This window comes from Cibotium barometz, chromosome 49 (genome assembly GCF_041138505.1).
Source record: "Cibotium barometz isolate CiBa-2024 chromosome 49, ASM4113850v1, whole genome shotgun sequence".
NCBI classification, from domain to species: Eukaryota; Viridiplantae; Streptophyta; class Polypodiopsida; order Cyatheales; family Cibotiaceae; genus Cibotium; species Cibotium barometz.
The window spans coordinates 17875738-17894167 of NC_141094.1; the positions used below are offsets into that span (position 1 = coordinate 17875738).

Here is an 18430-nt window from a genome sequence, read left to right on the forward strand (position 1 = left end):
CCCACGGATCCCCTCGTGATCGATCTTGGTTCGAAACTCGAATCCTGCAAACAAACGAACAACAAACAAGCAAGGGGGTGCAGGCCTGACTCACCTCCCAACCATGACAGCCGTGGGCAAGCCCACAGTCTTGGCTGTCCCCACCGAGCCACGAGCTGAGCTAACTAGGTTGACGTACCGACCAATCTCCTCCTCGCGACGTCCCATACCGCCACGAAGCTGCCCTCGCGGGCCTCGAGACTGCTGCCGGCCTCGGCTACATAAAGCAAGTGCACGTCTGCACTAGATCCAGGCTCCAAGACCATAGAGCTCTCACAAACTCGCGAGACTCTCTATATACAATAACTAACCTTGGCCACCCTTTTATAGGCTCTTGGCCGGTCATCGGGCGTCCACACTTGGCCGCCCACCCGTCCATACTTGGGTGCCCGCTCGTTAGTATATCCCTAACTCAGCTCGTCAATCAGCCTGCCTAGTTCCAAGCTTCCCCAAGCCTCGAAACTAGTCTTGCATGCGTATAGCACACGGTAGATACCCACTGTGCACATGACATACTCCCCTTCCTCTAAGAGCTCACTCCTGAGCTCACTAAAAAGCCAGGATAATCTCTCTGAAGAGAAGTCAATGTCTCCCATGTAGCGTCCTCCTCAACACGATCCTTCCACTTGATCTTGTATTCCGTGACAAGCGTATGACGCAATTTTCGTTCACGAAATCCAAGAATCTTTTCAGGTTCGTGCGGAACAAATGTCATGTCCTGGACATCTATAATTTCTTGAGGAGTAACTAACTGATCTGCTCCACCCAGTACTTCTTTAAGTCTACTGACATGAAATACAGGATGAACTTTCACATGAGAAGGCAAATCCAATTCATATGCAACTGAACCAATCCGTCGTGTAACACGAAATGGTCCACAGTATCTAGGGGATAATTTCGGAGATCTACCTGTTCGTAAAGTCTCGGAATCTTTCAGAACTCGCAAATACACCATCGTTCCTTCAGAGAACTCTCTGGATTTCAAAATCAAAATCTTGCATTAACTCTGCCCAACGAGCTTTCCTGCCTCTCAAATCATCCGCATCACACACATACTTGATTGACTGATGATCAGTCAATACCACAAACTTGGAGCCATATAAATAATGTCTCCAAACCTTGAGAGCATGAATCACAGCATAAAGCTCCTTCTCAGGGTTGGCCAACGAGATTGAGTGTCGCCTAGCTTTTTACTTTCAAAAGCAACCGGTCTACCATCTTGAAATAAAGCAGCCCCGATAGCATAGTCACTGGCATCAGTTTCAAGAACATAAGGCCGACTAGGATCAGGCAATGCTAAGATAGGTGCTTCCTTGACTTTATCTTTCAAAAGTCTGAAGGCCATATCCAAATCATTATTCCAAGTGATAGGCTGATTTGACTTACGTCCACGACCTTTCAATAAGTCGGTCATCGGTAGTGTGAGCTGAGAGTACTCCCGTACAGATTTCCGAAGAAAGACAACAAAACCGAGAAAAGAACGAAGTTGTTTCACTGTTCGCGGGATAGGCCAGTCCAAAACCTTCTGAACTCGGTCATAGTCAATGCTCAATCCATCTCTAGTGATCTTGTGTCCCAAGTAAATGATGTCGGTCATAAAGAACTCACATTTACTGAACTTAGCATATAGTCGATTCTGTCTTAAAATAGATAAGACAATCGTGAGGTGTCTGACATGATCCTCAAGAGTACGACTATAAATCAAAATATCATCCAAGGACACCACCACAAATTTCCCCAAATGTTCACAAAAAAGATCGTTCATCATTTGCTGGAAAGTGGCTGGAGCATTGGTTAACCCAAAAGGTAATACGAGAAACTCGTAATGGCCATACCTAGTCCGAAAGGCGGTTCTTTCGACATGCCTTTCATGAATACGTATCTGGTGATAGCCAGTACGTAAATCTATCTTCGTGAAATATTTCGCTCCTGCTAACCGGTCAATTAGGTCATCTGATCTAGGGAGAGGATAACGGTTCTTAATTGTCAGCTTGTTCAATCTTTTGTAATCTATACACATTCTCCAAGTATTGTCCTTCTTTCTCCTAAGCAACACAGGTGCACCCCAAGGTGATTTACTTGGACGGATCTGGCCCATCCTCAAATAATCTTCGAGTTGTTTAGCCAACTCATCTTTCTCAGCTTGGCTCATCCTATAAGGTGGAATACTCACAGGATGAGCACCAGGGATCAAGTCAATACGATGATCTACTGCCTGTTCAGGTGGTAAACCCGATGGCAATTCCTTAGGAAATACGTCTTGAAACGAATTAAGTATCTTCTGTAATTCTTTGCTTTCAAACACACTTAATTCATTCACATCCAACGAAGGGATGAGAAAAGAAGAAAGTGGAATCAAGACACAATGGAAAGCGGTGTACAAAGAAGAATCCATTATATTTCCAAAATCAATAGTATTTACAAGAGGTCCCTGAGAGGGATGAATACAATCACCTAAAATACTATACTTGGTGTCCCTATGCTGAAAAGAAAAAATATGACTAGACCAATCTATCTGGACATCAAGAGTCTTAAACCACTCAATCCCTAATAACAAGTCTACATTTTCCAGATGCATGACATAGCATTCCAGAGTATCTTTGTAGTCCTGAATCTAGATTGGAAGCATCTCCACCTTGCGATCCCAAACTTGTCTGCCCGCAGGTAGACGTACCTCATAGGTATGGTCGCTGAGTGTCGTATCAAGACTCAATTTCTGCACAAGTTTGTAGTTAACAAAGTTATGCGAACTGCCAGGGTCTAACAGAAATTGAATTTTATGGCCATTCACTTCTCCATAAACTCGGAGAAGATCATGTATGCCAAATACCTTAGAATTGAACAGACAATCAGAACAAGTACTAGGGCGAGAGAGTACATTAATTGACGTACCTGTCAAAGACAACTGGTTAGCTGCCTTTGGCTTGGGTCCTGCGTTTGACTTGGTACCCTTTTTCTTTGGGCACTCGTTACGCATGTGTCCTTTTTCTTCGCAGATAAAACAACGTCCTTCCTTCTTGAGCTTCAAAGCCCTAAGGAGTCGTTTCTTCTTCGCTGGTGTCGAACTTGTATTCTTCGAAGGTTGGTCCGAAGACTTGCCTTCAGTCGTGTTAGCCATAGGTGCGGAGAACTTTCTTTTATGCTTGTTCCCCTGCTCGGTAACGGGTTTCGACTTGGAAGAGACCATCGTATCATCATAGATACGAGCTGAATGAATGGCCTCGTCCAAAGTTTTACATTTGTTATTTTTAACCTGTAATCGGTACGAGTCTGGTAAACCAGCTACGAAAAACCCCAAAAGAGTAGTGGGATCCATCTTTGTAGCTTTCATCTGCAAGTCACGAAACTTCTAGAGGTAGACCTCATAAGTGAGGTGCTGCGAGGTCATGGTCAAAGCTGAAAACCGGGCAACAACATCGTAGTCATCCTCTTTCTTGAGGAATTCTCTCTTGAAAATGTCTTCGAATTGTGCCCAAGTCGTTGGCTTTGGGTTCAGTTCCTTCCACCAAAGCAAAGCTTTGCCGGACAGGAAACCTGCTGCTAACTGTATCTTCTTTCCATCATCATATGGATGAAACTGAAAGTGAACTTGCCACTTGTGTAGCCAAGTGTCCACGATCTCCTTGGTTCTCTGCTCGCCCCCGAACGGTTCCGGAGTAATATTGGGGCCTAAAGCAGAAGCCAAGGTATCCATTCCTGAGAAAGTAGAGAGGGTAGTGGTCAAGAGAGCGATGGAGTTCTGCAAAGCCTGCATCTGGGCTGCGATTTGTGCCTGACGTTCCGTCAAAGAAGCTTCGAGAGCTACTTTGAACTCTTGGAAATCTGATTTTGACACAAACTCGTCAAAAAGATCGGCATCAGTGCCTTCCGTAGCCGGCAAGCCTTCGCGTTCCACGAGGGGCTCCAACTCTGATTCTTGGGTCGACATCGTGAAGAGGGTACGTGGAGAGAAAATTCGATCTTTGCACAATGAAAGTGCGAACGAACTCGAGAGCTTGAGAGCTTGAAAACTTGAGAACTTGAGAACTCGAGAGATGTGTGGCAAGAAGCCCACTAGAGGGGTTTATAAAGGTTTCCCAAAAGCCAAAAAAAAACTCGAAAAGCTAGACTTAGCTTTTGCTTTAGCTTTTGTGTTTTTCTTTTTTCTTTTTTTCATGAATAAATATATATATATATATATATATATATATATATTTTTTAATATATATATATATATATATATGGATATATATATTCTCTTGACTTAAAAAAAAATAAACATCTTGAAACCTTTGAAACCTTTGAAACCTTGGAGGATTCTTTTTAAAACTTTAAAATTTTAAACTTTAAAAAAAACGAAAGCTAAAAAACGTGCTTTCCTTGTGTTTTTTTTTTTTCCCCTCCAGGATTCACCCGTCGGTGAGCTGCCGACGCCTGTATTAGCTGCCGGGCATAGATTCCGTCGCCAGCTGCTGCTGTCGCCGCCTGCGTGTCCTGCGTGTATCCGTGCCAACTTGCCAGCCTGCGTGGGAACCTGCCGTGCGTGGCCTGAGCGCTGGTCGGGCCTGGGCATCAGCCCGCCTTGCCTGGCCTGGGCGCCGGCCTGGCCTGGGCACCAGCCCGCCTGATGTGAGCGATGGCCTGCCCGACTACGCAGGCCTACATGGCCTTAGGCGCCTTCGCATGCTTGGCCGGCTGCAAGCTAGCCGCCTGCAACACGTCAACCACAACAGCTTATACAACGCCTACGCCTCCCATACTTCGCTCTCTCCCACTCGTTCGTTCAACGAAAATCAACGAAAAGCAATAAACGTGCTTTTTTCTTTTTTTTCTGTTTTCTCTCCCTGCAAGTTATGCGTATGCACAACAAAACAGGCCTCTTCTTTGCAAAAGCAATCAACCCTATTCAACCTACCATCTCCCATCAACATGGGGTTCTTTGATGAAGAAAAAACACATACAAATCTGAAAACTGCAGTATGCACAGAAAAAACAGCAAGTTTTTTAACACATACCGTTCTTCGACCTCTTCTTCTCTACCTACCGACTTGCTCGTTCACGAGGTATGCTCTGATACCACTGTCAAATCCCCACGGATCCCCTCGTGATCGATCTTGGTTCGAAACTCGAATCCTGCAAACAAACGAACAACAAACAAGCAAGGGGGTGCAGGCCTGACTCACCTCCCAACCATGACAGCCGTGGGCAAGCCCACAGTCTTGGCTGTCCCCACCGAGCCACGAGCTGAGCTAACTAGGTTGACGTACCGACCAATCTCCTCCTCGCGACGTCCCATACCGCCACGAAGCTGCCCTCGCGGGCCTCGAGACTGCTGCCGGCCTCGGCTGCATAAAGCAGGTGCACGTCTGCACTAGATCCAGGCTCCAAGACCATAGAGCTCTCACAAACTCGTGAGACTCTCTATATACAATAACTAACCTTGGCCACCCTTTTATAGGCTCTTGGCCGGTCATCGGGCGTCCACACTTGGCCGCCCACCCGTCCATACTTGGGTGCCCGCCCGTTAGTATATCCCTAACTCGGCTCGTCAATCAGCCTGCCTAGTTCCAAGCTTCCCCAAGCCTCGAAACTAGTCTTGCATGCGTATAGCACACGGTAGATACCCACTGTGCACATGACACAGCCAATCTTGGCCAAGGCCATCAACAAGAGACTTCAGCCTTTTCTCCGAGCCTTGATCCACGACACTCATACTGGCTTTGTTCAGGATCGGAGCATTCTGGACAACATCTTGACCTTCTGGGAGGCGACAGCTTCGGCCAGGATGCGCCAGCGGGACCTCATTGTGCTACTCCTAGACTTTGAGAAAGCTTATGATAGGGTGGATTGGAGCTTTCTGGAGGGCACAATAAGCCGGATGGGATTCCCCATGGAGTGGATTCGTGGAGTCTCAGGACTTTACTCAGCCTCACATAGCCAGGTTCTCATTCAGGGAGCCCGTGGCGACAGATCCCCTCTCCCACTCGGTTAGACAGGGCTGTCCTCTGGCACCTTACCTCTTCCTATTCGTCGCCGAGGCCATGAGTAGTTTTCTCTCCGCCCAAGAGACCGGGCTTCAGGGATTGTGTGTTCCCCTCCGCACGCAGGAGGAGCTGCTGAACTCAGAGTTTGCAGACGACATAGCAACTTTCCTTGCAGGAGATGTGGGGAATCTACAAAGATTTGCGGAGGCGATTGAGATTTTCTGCCGCACATCAGGAGCACAGATCAACTGTGCACGAGTCGTGTGGTTTTTGGGTAGGCTTAGCACCGGCCCCAACTTGGCGACCAATTGTGAGGATTTCCAGTAGACCCCAAGGGGCACTCCAGTGCGTTATCTTGGTTGCCAGTGTGGCATGGATATCTCTCCCGAGCAGCAGCTCGCCCTGCTTCTTCTAAGTATTCGGAAGAAGCTTCTATATTGGAGCTTGGCGAGGCTCTCCCTAGCAGGCAGGGTGGTGGTGGCGAACTAGGTACTTGTCACCATGTGGTGCATCACTTCCTGCTGGGCCTTTTCTCAGGCATGTATTGGCGAAGTACAACGATTGATCCAAAACTTCTTATGGGCCGGATGTGATGGAAGGCAAGGTAGCATGGAGAGTGATCATTCAGCCACATCGCAGAGGGGGGCTAGGCCTCATCGACCCTACTATCCAGGGCCGGGCCTTGCTGAGCAAGCTAATTGTTAGAGGCCTCCTTCCCAGTGCTGAGCCTTGGAAGGATTTCCTATTGGCCCGGATTTCAGACCGCACTCCGAGTCTTGGGGGCCCTTGGCCGCAGAGTATCAGATGAATCTTCACGAAGATGCAAGCCCGTGGTTTTAGCCCGACGTTTGAAGACAGATCTGCAGCCAGTTTACTTCGTGCTTGGGATCATCTTAGGCCAACCCTCAGACAAATAGCTCCAATTGCCTCAGAGGAGCGGCTTTGGCAGCCTTTGGTTTGGAACCCCTTCATCCGTATGCTAGGGGCCCGACCCCATGTTTCTTGGGTGGCCTTGAGCATGGAACCAGCCAAGTCTCTTGGAGATTGGATCGCCCACAGGCAATTACCCCCCGGAGGTGCAGGAGAGAGGCCGGATAGGAATCCAGGGTAGAGATAGGCTCAGCATCAACATCGACTCAGCTATCCCTCAAGAGTGGTTGACTCCTCCAAACCCGACCCCCCCAGTGTGGCTAGGTGTGTTTACCAGACACGATATCCTCATGGCGGTCCACGGAGCAGATGAGGGCAGTGGTCTACTCACTTTTTCTATTGGATCCCATGGCATACTAGCTAGATCTGAGCTTCCCTTGGAGGATTTTAGTGGCTACACCTTGCAAAGGGTGAGGGTGATTGGTTTTCGGACACGGGAAGGGCATATTGATCCAACAACGACAAAGGTGGCCAGGGAGAGATTATGGCGGCTATGGATATGGGAGTACCGGCCACTCACGCGCCTACAATGGGACCGGAGAGAGTGGACTTGGCATGATCTAGCGGATCGAGAGGAGACTCTAGACGCCCCCTTCTTTGCATATACTCGCAGCTATGCCGCAGGATCCAAATGCCTGAGATAGATGGCACACCGGCAACAGCAGCACATTGGCAATCTCAGGGTCTCTCACAACATTTCGTTTCAAACTTCTGGAAGAGACTGTGGTATAGCTTTCGGCCAAGAAAGATCACCCTCTTTCTTTGGTTGATGGCACATAGGAGTTTGGCGGTCGGTACTTGGCTGGCAGTTGGTGGTCGACCAGCGGCTTGCCCGCGGTGCGGCCAACCCCAAGAGACTCAGAGACATTGCCTTTGGGATTGCCCAAAGGCTCAACAAATTTGGTAGAGGATTCTCCAAAGGCATCTTCGCTATGGACAGGGCACCGACCCGGATCATCACATGAGGCACTGTGACAATTCTCTTGGCTGCTCAAACCTATACTAGAATAACATTCCTAGTGTCACTCCAAACAACCCGTTCCAGGACTTGCAAGCATCAGTTGAGTTGAAGACCAGAGTCTCTGGAACGTAAAAGTCACGCCAAAATGCCACCATCTGAGTATTGTTGAACTGTTGCAGCAGCATATGCAACATAGCCACTAGTTGCTCATCAATGGCCTTGGTGAGGAATGCGGAAAACTAGAAATGAGATAAGCGTGCCAAAAGAGAACATTTCCCAAACCTGACTGTGCTCCCTTGACTCTAGGGGCTGACCCCTAATCAGGCAACCAATACAAATGGAAAATGACTTCTGTGAGAAATAGGAGTCAGATGCAACTTCCAAAGCCTTCACGAATAAATCTGAGTAGGAGACTATTGACCTAGATGAAAAGGCTTCCAAAGATACTGTAGACTGGATAAGGGGTTTCCTTACAGAATACCCTGATAATCTCTGTGTTTTATGGTTAGGGAAAAACAATCAAGCCATGTCTCTCGTTGTCATGTAGTAAAAATTTCTTTTGTCAGCGGGCCAAGTTCTTTTGTCAGCGTGTACTGCGTGCTTGATTATTAATGAACATTTTGGTATGCTAGAAACACTTAGAGCAGAAAGAAAAGCACCCAACCCATGCAAATTTCCTTTTGAACCTTTTTGTTTTTATTTATGAGAAGCTCACATCCAAAAACAAACACGTTGCAAACTTACTCCACCCATTGCAAGTTGCAGCACAACCAACCAAGCTTCATACCCAAGATAAACCTGATATTGGTCTTTTTGGAAGTGAAACTTGAACTAGAAGCCCACTCATAGCACAAACAAAAAAAACCGCATCTTTACAATCCTGGGCAAATGTCACACCTTAATGCCACTAACGATGGAATGTGGGTCCCTAGTCGCAGGTTGCAAATTGAATTCCACAAGCAAGGGCAAAAGCGAGGACGAATACAAGTTGATGTCCTGATCTGCAACCTTGAGCATCATGTGTCCAGATGTTTGATTAGGAGAGAGCATATGTATAAGCACTTGGATCCAATCAACTTCACTGAAATTGCATACACAAAGAGCTATATATTTCTCTTGTTCAAGCTATCACCAAACCTAGTCTACTCTTTAACATAAGCCGAGCATTCTCCTCTAATGCTTGAAATGAGAGCCAACTTCAAAAAGAATTGAGATGTCCAAGCTATTACAAAACCTACTCTAATCTCAGATGAAAGCCGAGCATTTTCCTCTAGTGCTTTGTGTTCAATTGCTGTGGCCCTTGAAGTAGCATCCACGAGTTGTTGCTGATACTTCTCAACAGTCTGAAGAGAAAACCCCCCTTTTTTGTAAGTAAAACTCTGCAGTTCCTGTTAAAGATTTTGTTTTCACTGAGAGGAGGCAGAGAGAATAAAAAGCTAGAATTATTCACAAACCAATCGCAGCTCAAAAAGTCGTTTCTCCAACAGGTAGTTTTCATGCACTAACTGCATCTCCTGTAAAGTTGAGCACAAAAATGGGGCAGCAGATCAGTTAGCAAGAAGCTAAAACTCCTCTAAAACCATATCACGCACTATAAGACAAGAATTCAAGCAAAGGAAGGCAGCTCAGATAACATCGAGTTCAAAGAGGAGCACTTTCTTGCATGCCTTTAATGTGGCATCTGTTAGAAGATTCCTCAACTGCTTAATCTCCTCTCGAGGCCAGGAAGTACTTTGCACAAGCTCCTGCAAAAAAAGTTTACGAACATTATTTCCTCTCATATAAGGTTCTAGTGGGAGATTAAAATAGCTCAGAGCCATGGCCAGCCAATTTCGAAAAGGGCACCTGCCAAGGCTGTGTATTCCCTTGAGCTCCCGGCTGGACTCTAGCATCAGATTCCCCTTCTCTGCCAAGTCTGCTATTTTCCAATGACAAAAGATTAGCTAAATGTGTTTAATGACAAGCTTCTGTTCAATTGTTTTACGAATGTACCCATTTAAAAGGTAAAAGTGTCATGTGCATGCACATGGACATGCTTAATCCCACGCTAATCCCTGATTTGCAGAAGATAAAGATTAGATTCAAACATTAGCCAGGCTCAGATAATTGCAGCAAAAGCCCAATTTGATCAAGACCCTGTCGGCCAGATGTAGGAGGTTGTGTCCTTCCAGAGTAAACACGAGGCAAAGAGCGGAAAGTTGTGTTGTTCGCATGATACACAAGGCCTTCTTAAATAGGGCCTGAATAGGTACAAACGAAGAGGCACATCCCTAACGAAAGGGTGTGACTCTTGAATGAATAGTTATGTCTTTTGAACGTAGAGATGTGTCCTTTGATCAATAGATTTGTCTCTTTGAAAAGACGTGTCCTTTAGTGATGACCCATGTGACAGGGTGTGGACGCTTCATTGGTGTCCGTTCAATGATGGAAGGCTAATCAAGAGTAGTTAGAGAGAGAAATTCACAATCGTGGCATTCCCTCCGACTTAAAATAAGACTCTGGCTAAATAAGAGATTTCTGATGTTGAAAGAGTTGTGGAAATATTGGTAGATGTTGTTGAAGTTCTTAGTCATTGTGCCATGTCAAAGTCAAGTTCTTTGTCATCAGGCCATTTATGCTTGTAGTGAGGCTCACATTGAAAAGTTATTGTCTTGTTGTCGTGCTTTCATTCTATAATGTCTTCTTCTTTGTCCACTTCCAAATGTTAGGCTTGAAGTTGACTTGGCTATGTTGCGGTATAGAAGAATCTGAAGGTTCAACCATGAATTCTCTCGATGATTCCTAAACAGTATCTGCTAAAGTGTTCAACTTGAAAGTAGTGAAGTACTCATCCAATTTGTTAGAAGAATGTGTGAAATTATCTACAATGTTGAAAACATTATCCTTTTGCTTTATGTCAATGGTCATCCCCCGTGGGTAAGGTTAAAACAAATGTTATATCCACTTTAGTAATCTCTATGTCTTCAAAGAAGTCCATCGTTGGTGAGTCGATAAAAAAATCGAAGAACTTTTCTATACCATCTTGTTGTTCTTATGTAATATGAAGTCATGCTGGAAGAATCCTTGATGTTGTCATCAAGTGACTCAATAAAGTTTGCCATAGATGTGTCAAGGTTAGGAGAGTCAACGTTACTTCCACAAATAGATTCCATCTCAGTATGTGAACTCTCTCAAGAAATGATTAAAACAAGGCTAGCACTAACATGAAGTGCATGAGCTACTGCATGTTTTCCTTTATCCGAGCAGTCTTTTGTAGTTGAAGGCCCGGCTAGTTCAGGTGTGAACCCAGCTTACTCACGGGCACTTTTTCCCTGTGATTGGACACAAGTCTTTTCCCCGTGTGAACACACTTATGTGTGTTGGGCACTTTGCCCTAGGCCTTTTAGTACTCACTTGTACTTTTATTTCATATCATTATTGAGTACATCTTTTCCAACACTCACATTTCTTTGTGCTTGAGGTTGTGTGTGTGTGTGTGTGTGTGTGTGTGTGTGTGTGGGCTAGCTTCCCTCCTACCCAACATTGGTATCAGAGAGTGGTTAGGGTTAGGGCTAGGGTTAGGGTTAGGGTTACATCCTGCTACCCCAACACTAGGGTTAGGGTTTACCCACCTGTTGCCCTTCAGCCTAGTGCTTTAGCCTATTGCACATTTTACATGCCACACTTTCTCTCTTATTATTATTATTTTTTTTTTTAACAATCGTTCTTCTCTCCCTTGTTGTTGGCGACCTGCACTACCCGTACCTGCTGCAACAGTCCGTCGCCGCCCTCAACTGTACCGCCGTCGCTGCCCATCAGATCCAGATCTGACGTTGCTGTGTGCCGCCGCCGCCTGCACCATCCTCTGCGCCACCTTGCGCCTCAGATCTGGGCAGGCCACCTGCAACAGCAGCTGCCTGCGCCAAATCTGCACCTGCCTGCTGCTGTCGATGCCGCCGCCGTACTGTACCGCCGTCATTGCCCCGATCTGCGCTGCCTCATGCCCGTACTGTCCAGATCTACTCTGCTACTTGCTGCCCGTACTGCGCCCTGTACCGTACGACTGTACCTGCTCTGGTCCAACTGTATAGTACCTGATCTGCCCAAAGCAACTTCAAATCTCAGATCTGCAAGGTTCGTGAAATTTGCAAGCCTGAAATTGCACATTTTGCCTGTTAAAAATTGGAGCTTTTCACCATTGAGCCTGCAATTGCAACATTGGCACACATTGGCATTGATTTCAGCAGATTTGGTGCATAATTGCACTAGAAATTTGGGGATTTTGTAAAAATTGGCACTATTTGCAGGCAATTTTTGGTATTACAGGCACATTTGGTTGGCATTGGGACATTTCTCCCAATTTTCTGGGTATTACAGGCACATTTGGTTGGCATTGGGGCATTTCCCCCAATTTTTGGGCATTACAGCATTTGGTACAGGTGACAATCGCATTAGCAGATGTACAGGTGCAGATCCGGTTCAGATCTGGTCTAATTGGTTGCCTAAAAATTAGGGCTTTTCTACATTGAGCCCATTTATGGAGCATTCGACCAATTTACCTGCCAGGATTGTGTTTCACACGGCACATGTATACATTTGTGGTTTGATGCAGTATATGTATGCCATTGTGGACACTTTGACAGATTTGCATCATTGTGCAGTACACTTGCAGATTTGGGACATGCATATGTATTTCTCGTGGTGAAGGAGTTCCCTTTCAGTCCATTGGTTATCCTGCTATTAATCTCCTGCATTCTTACGGTTTTGCTGGGCATTGCCTACTCTTGGTGACTTGTGACAAATTTGCTGTACTATCATGGCCAACAGTAATAATGACCTCTTTGGAATGCTATCTCAAGAGTACAAGCTCAATGGGGACAACTACCCTATGTGGGCTTATATGATGCGTCGTGTTTTGGTTGCCAAAAATGTATGGCTGTATGTGGATGGCACTGAGGAGCGTCCTCTTGCACCTGCTCCAGCGGAAGGTGAAGTGATTCCCGCTCACCCTCATGCAGGTCCACCTCCTCGTCTTCCTCCTACTCAACAGCAACGTACTTGGGATGCTAGGGATGCTCAGGCCCAAACATTGATTGCTCTCTCGTGCCGCAAGCATATCATTCCGCACATTCTTTCTTGCACCACTGCAAAGGGTGCTTGGGATACCTTGGCGGCGTATTCTGGTACGACCTCCTATGGACAGTAAGCAGGTGGGCACGGGCACGGATGGACAGGGTGAACGGCATCAACTTGGAATCGAGAAGAAACTCATGTGTGGCCAGCCCAAGTGTGAAGGGGACAAAAGGATTTTAAAGTTTATAAGGTTTTTAAACCTTTGATGATAAAATAATAATTTTTATTTGGAGGATGTGCTTTTGCCACTGCTTTTAGTTTTTGGAGAAAAGCGAACTGAATCGCGTCCTTGATATAAAGCGAAGGGTGGTAGAGTCGAGTGTGGTGGTGTATGGCGCTTCTTCTCTTTGGTTGGCTGGTCGTTGGTGCACGGCAACTGAGGCACCGCTGTAGGCAAGGCAAGGCGTTGGCTGGGGGTGCACGAGAGTAGCCAGTCACAAGGGCCGAGAGAAGGCATCGTGGGTGGCGCATCTCCTTGGAAGATGTAAACAGGGCTGCAGCACACATACAGGTTCTCTCTCGGCAATGCCACGTGGACTGAACTGCTTTTTTTCTCTCTCTCTCTCGTGGAAGCAAGTGCTGGGCTGCAGGCGGCTGCTTTGGCTCGTGGAAAAAACTGTCGACTGGCTGGGTTGCAGGGAAGCGCAGGTTTACAGCTGCACGTGGGCTCCCTCTAGGTGATTGGTGGGCTGGTCGGGCAGCAACAAAGGAGTCCAGCACTTTGCAGGTGGCGGGCAGGGGCTGAACCACAGGAAACAGAAATCTGCAGAGATGCGTGGGCTGGACAGAAGCTCTTGTTGCTTTTTGGCTACGGGCGCACAGAGGCATGAGGCTATGGCAAGAGTGGGAGCATGAGGCTATGATTCCCAAACATGAACGCGTGCACCCCTGGAAGGAAAAAGCTGCAGATCAGTTTGTATCTTGGGCTGCTCTCTCTTTGTCTTGGGTCACGATGTTTTGGGTGGGTTAGAAGTGCTCTCTAGTGCCAGCCCTGTGTGAGCAAGGGTACTATTAAAGGTGCCTTGGCTAGCAAGTGGTAGGACTTGGATCATGGGACACATCCAAGGTAGACTTGCAAGAGAGCAAGAGCGCTATGAGAGGTGCCGGCTAGCAAGTCTTGCGCCTTGAGTGTGTACGAGGTCCTCGAACACTTAGCTTGAAGGCTTTTTGAATACAAAGATCAAGGGTTAAGGCTTTGCGAATGGCTCTTAATGAAGAAGACATGGGGTAAGGCTTGCTAAGCACTCGTGTGGAAGACCTGGGTGAAACTATAAGGGATCCTATTGGTGGAGGATTCTACAAGTTGTAATTTGTACTCAAATTTGTTCAAGTAAAGAAATACCGCAACGGGCGCCGCTGCGATTTGGGGCCAATCGGTGTCCGTGTACTTTTTGCAAGAGCACTCTAGCTCCCCCTGATTGTTTTCTTTTCCAGGTCCTCAAAGGTGTTGAAGTGTTTTGTGTGCGAGTGTTTGTTTCACCGCCCGTCAAGTTCCTGAAGGCCGGTTTCATATTCAGGTCGCAATGAGGCTCGTGTAGCTTACCTTCGGGGCAAGCTTGAGACTGACCGCATGCTTGAAGGTGACTCTATCGATCAGTACCTTACACATGTGAAAGACCTACGAGAGCAGCTCATTAACATTGATGAGGTCTTGACAGATAGCTATCTTGTTCAGACAGTTTTGCGTAATTTGCTTGACTCTTATCAGACATTTGGTACCACTTTGCGGTTGTTGGCTGGCAATGCACCTAATGCGATCACTTTTGACAACCTTGTGACTCTCTTGCTCAGTGAAGAGCAATCTCGTTCCAACAAGAACAACATGATGTCTGTTGAGTCAGCAATGGCTGCTCCCTTTCGTGGGAATAGATCTGGGCCTAAACCTAGCCCATCGGATCCTCCCAAGACAAAGGACAAGCCTAAAAAGAAAAAGCGCTGTAACTATTGCAGGAAAACAGGGCACACCATAGAGGAATGCAGGAAGCGTATTGAGAGTGAAAAAAAGAAGAAGCTGGCATCTTCTTCCACAGGTGCAGATTAGGCCAATTTGGCTACACGTGTCAGCCTTGACCCTTACATCTCTTAGAAGTCATCTCCTGTCTATATATATACACCAGGGCCTCTGTTGTGGGTGTGCCCGCCCTTTGTAGGTGTCTTATCATTTTTCCTCACTCCTCGTATATTTTCCCCATTTTTTCCTATTTTTCAGTGGCTTGGGTGGCAGCCCCGTGGTGGAAGGTGGACCTCTGAAGCTGGCCGACTGCATCTGACATGCTGCTGCTAGCTGTTTGTGTTGCTTCAAGTCCACGACACCCCCCCCCCAAGATGAGCTGGCCAACACCATGCTTCTGGCCGACTGGTCCTCATGGCTGGTCGTGGAGCTTCAAGCTCTGTCGGCTATCCTATAGCAGGCCGACTGCTGTAAGGGGGCCATATAAAATGGCCCCCAGTCCCTTGCCACATATTGTATCATTCCGGGATTTTTCTTGTGTATATAGAGCAGAGTTACACGCCTCTCTCTCTCTCTCTCTTGTGCTGTTATTTTCTGCATTGCGTTTTGCTCTTGTGTTCCCAGATCTAGTCATCATCTCCGCTGCGTATTCTGACATGGTATCAGAGCCTAGGCTCTAGATAGTTCTTGGGATTTGTGTGAGCAAGAGGGGGACTGTTGTGTTGCTGATTGGTGGACTGTATGGGACTGTTTGGGAAGAGGAGAAGCAAGAGGACGGCGGGCTGATTTGCTGGACAGCCACTGGCATGTGTAAGTTCTTCTTTGTTCCCACCCACCCACCCACCCACCCTTTTTCAGAGTACATCCCCGCAATGGCAGATCTGTTAGAGATGGCCGAGAGACATGTGAAGATCCCTACACTCCCCACATTCCCGGTGGACCGTCAGTTGGACGGGAACAACTACAGCATATGGAAGGTTATGATGGAATCTGTTCTGGAGTCTTACGACCTCGCTGATTTCGTCGTTGTTGGGGTTCCACGGCCTGAAATAGAGAAAGGGAGTTACCGTCGATCCAAAGGGACCGGGAGGCACAGGCACAGATGTGGGATCGTGTCAACGCCAGGGTCCGTTCGTTTATCTTCCTCAACTGCACACCGCAGGTAATCAATCATGTAAAGCATATGACGCTGGCCAGAGGTATATGGCAGCATTTGGCCTCTCTACAACAGGGTATCACCCATGAAGAGGATTTCCTTGGAAGTACAGATGCGGGTTATGAGCCCTGCAAAGTCGTTGACAATGCGGGAGCATATTAACAAGCTGCAGGCTCTTCAGCAGGAAGTTCTTCAGGCTGGGAAAGAGATATGGTCAGAGGACATGGCCATAACATTGCTGTCGCATTTGCCCTCTCAGTACTCAGCATTTTACTTGTCTTTGATTACCAGTGGCAAGCTCAGCACCATCACGTGGGAGGAGCTTGTGCCCATGGTCTTGGACCAGGAGGAATGATTCACGAACCCTCCTCAGGGTGGAGGTTCAGAGGCCTTAACTGGCCAATGGTTGAAAGGCCGTAACACGGGCAAAGGGGAGGCTTCATCGGAGAAGTCTTCTGAGAAGAAGTCCGTTATTGACCGCGAGAAACTAAAAGCAGAGAGGACCTGTAATTATTGAGGCGAGAAGGGCCACTATTGGAGGCAGTGTCCCAAGCGGAAGACCGAGAAGGGTGAAGATTCCTCAACAGCAATCATGAAGTCTCCGGCTTTTGTGCACCTGGAGGTGATGGACACCGATGTTTCATTTTCTTCAGGCAGGGAGGAGGTTGGAGGATTCTCCGCAATGGATACTCAGGAGTGGATTCTAGACAATGGTGCTTCCAGGCACACGACTCCTTCCCGTTCAGATTTACAGAATCTCTGCAGGTATTCTGGTCACATTCTTACTGGGGATACATCCACTATCCCAGTTCACAGTGAGGGCAGGATGGAGATAGTTCCCAATGGCAAAGGGAGCAAGCATTCCTCCAAGGTGTTGTATGTTCCGTCACTTGGTTTTCATCTGTTGTCAGTGCATCAGGTTTGCAAGACTGGCGTACAGGTGGAGTTTGATGAGCATTTTGTTGCTCTCCGGGACAAAGCAACAGGCCAGGCGGTTTGGGAAGGCGGAGTGGAGAATGGAGTTTACAAGCTTTCAGCACTCTCTCTCCCAAGCCTCAGGATTGTGATGAGTGGCAGTCTGTAATGGCCACTTAAGTGTGGATACGCTGCATGTGCACGCTTTCCGAGACCAGATGGTGGATAGCTTGCCACTTGATGGCAACAGTTGGCAGGAACTTTCCAGTACTGATGTTGGTAGTTCTTGTGTTCGTCAGTCAGAGGAAACTGAACAGGTAACTTATAATCTCATGTCTCGTAGTATTCGGGACAAAGAAACTCCTGTAGACGAGGATGTTCTTTCCACGGGGACCTTTGGGAAAGCCAGGCAGGTGGCAGTTGATTACTTGCAGAAGGAGGCGCATACTCCAGGCTTTGTGGTTCCGGATTCAAAGGGGGTGGTTGACAGGTTTCAAAAGGCCTTTCGTGGTCTTCAGCAGGTTTCCAGGACTAGGCTTTGCACCATAACAGGTGTTGATCCTTGTGAGCAGTGTGATGCCTCTTTGACTCGGAAGCAGAATGGTTCATTGATCTGGTTGATGGACACCAGATTGGACGAGAGCTTCCTAATGAGGCAGTTGAGCTCATGGTTTTGCAGATGACTCTTTGGGAGGCAGGATTGCGTATCTTGTGGTTTCTGCAGCATGCGAAGGATCATGGACTCTTTTACACAGGAGGGGGATTGATTGATAGAGTCCGACTCCACGGTTGGAGTGACTCAGTTTGGGGAGGAGATCCGGACACAAGGAGATCTACTTCAAGCCCAGGAGCAGTTTTACGGAGCAGTAAGAGGCAGTCATCTTTTGCCTTGTCAGTGACAAAGGCAAAGTACCGGGCTGCTTGTGATGCTGCTTGTGAGGTGGTGAGGTTGTAGAGGTTGCATTGCAGGATTGGGCTTCCACCGGAGGAACCCATGGTCATCCAGAGGCACTTTGTTCGTGAACAGATCGTTGCTGATGACATCTTGCTAGAGTTCTGTTCGACGGAGGACAGCACGGTGGACCTCTTCACGAAGTCGCTATCTCAGGATTTGCTCAGGCGGCACCCCAGCTCTTCACAGCCAGGAGCTGAGAGGGGGTGTTAGAAGTCATCTCCTGTCTATATATATACACCAGGGCCTCTGTTGTGGGTCTGCCCGCCCTTTGTAGGTGTCTTATCATTTTTCCTCACTCCCTGTATTTTTTCCCCATTTTTCCCTATTTTTCTGTGGCTTGGGTGGCAGCCTCGTGGTGGAAGGTGGACCTCTGAAGCTGGCCGACTACATCTGACATGCTGCTACTAGCTGTTTGTGTTGCTTCAGGTCCATGACCACCCCCCAGATG

At 47.4% G+C, this 18430-nt stretch overlaps 1 protein-coding gene across 50 annotated transcripts in view; it reads right to left on the reverse strand.

The window, feature by feature from the left end:
- LOC147610367 (uncharacterized) overlaps positions 1-18430 on the reverse strand; it is an 80102-nt gene that overhangs the window by 44494 nt on the left and 17178 nt on the right. For 22 of the 50 annotated variants that reach the window (XR_015264000.1, XR_015264001.1, XM_086785959.1 and 19 more), the window contains 5 exons: positions 9739-9811; positions 9561-9638; positions 9348-9407; positions 9132-9236; positions 8791-8901 (listed from right to left, as the gene is read on the reverse strand). Coding sequence is in view for 48 of the 50 variants with exons in the window: in XM_086785959.1 (XP_086642085.1) it covers positions 8791-8901; positions 9132-9236; positions 9348-9407; positions 9561-9638; positions 9739-9811 (427 nt within the window). In the remaining 2 variants the exon portion in view is untranslated. The remainder of the gene's footprint in view (positions 1-8790; positions 8902-9131; positions 9237-9347; positions 9408-9560; positions 9639-9738; positions 9812-18430) is intronic. The other 28 variants (XM_086785958.1, XM_086785976.1, XM_086785942.1 and 25 more) reach the window with 3 other exon arrangements.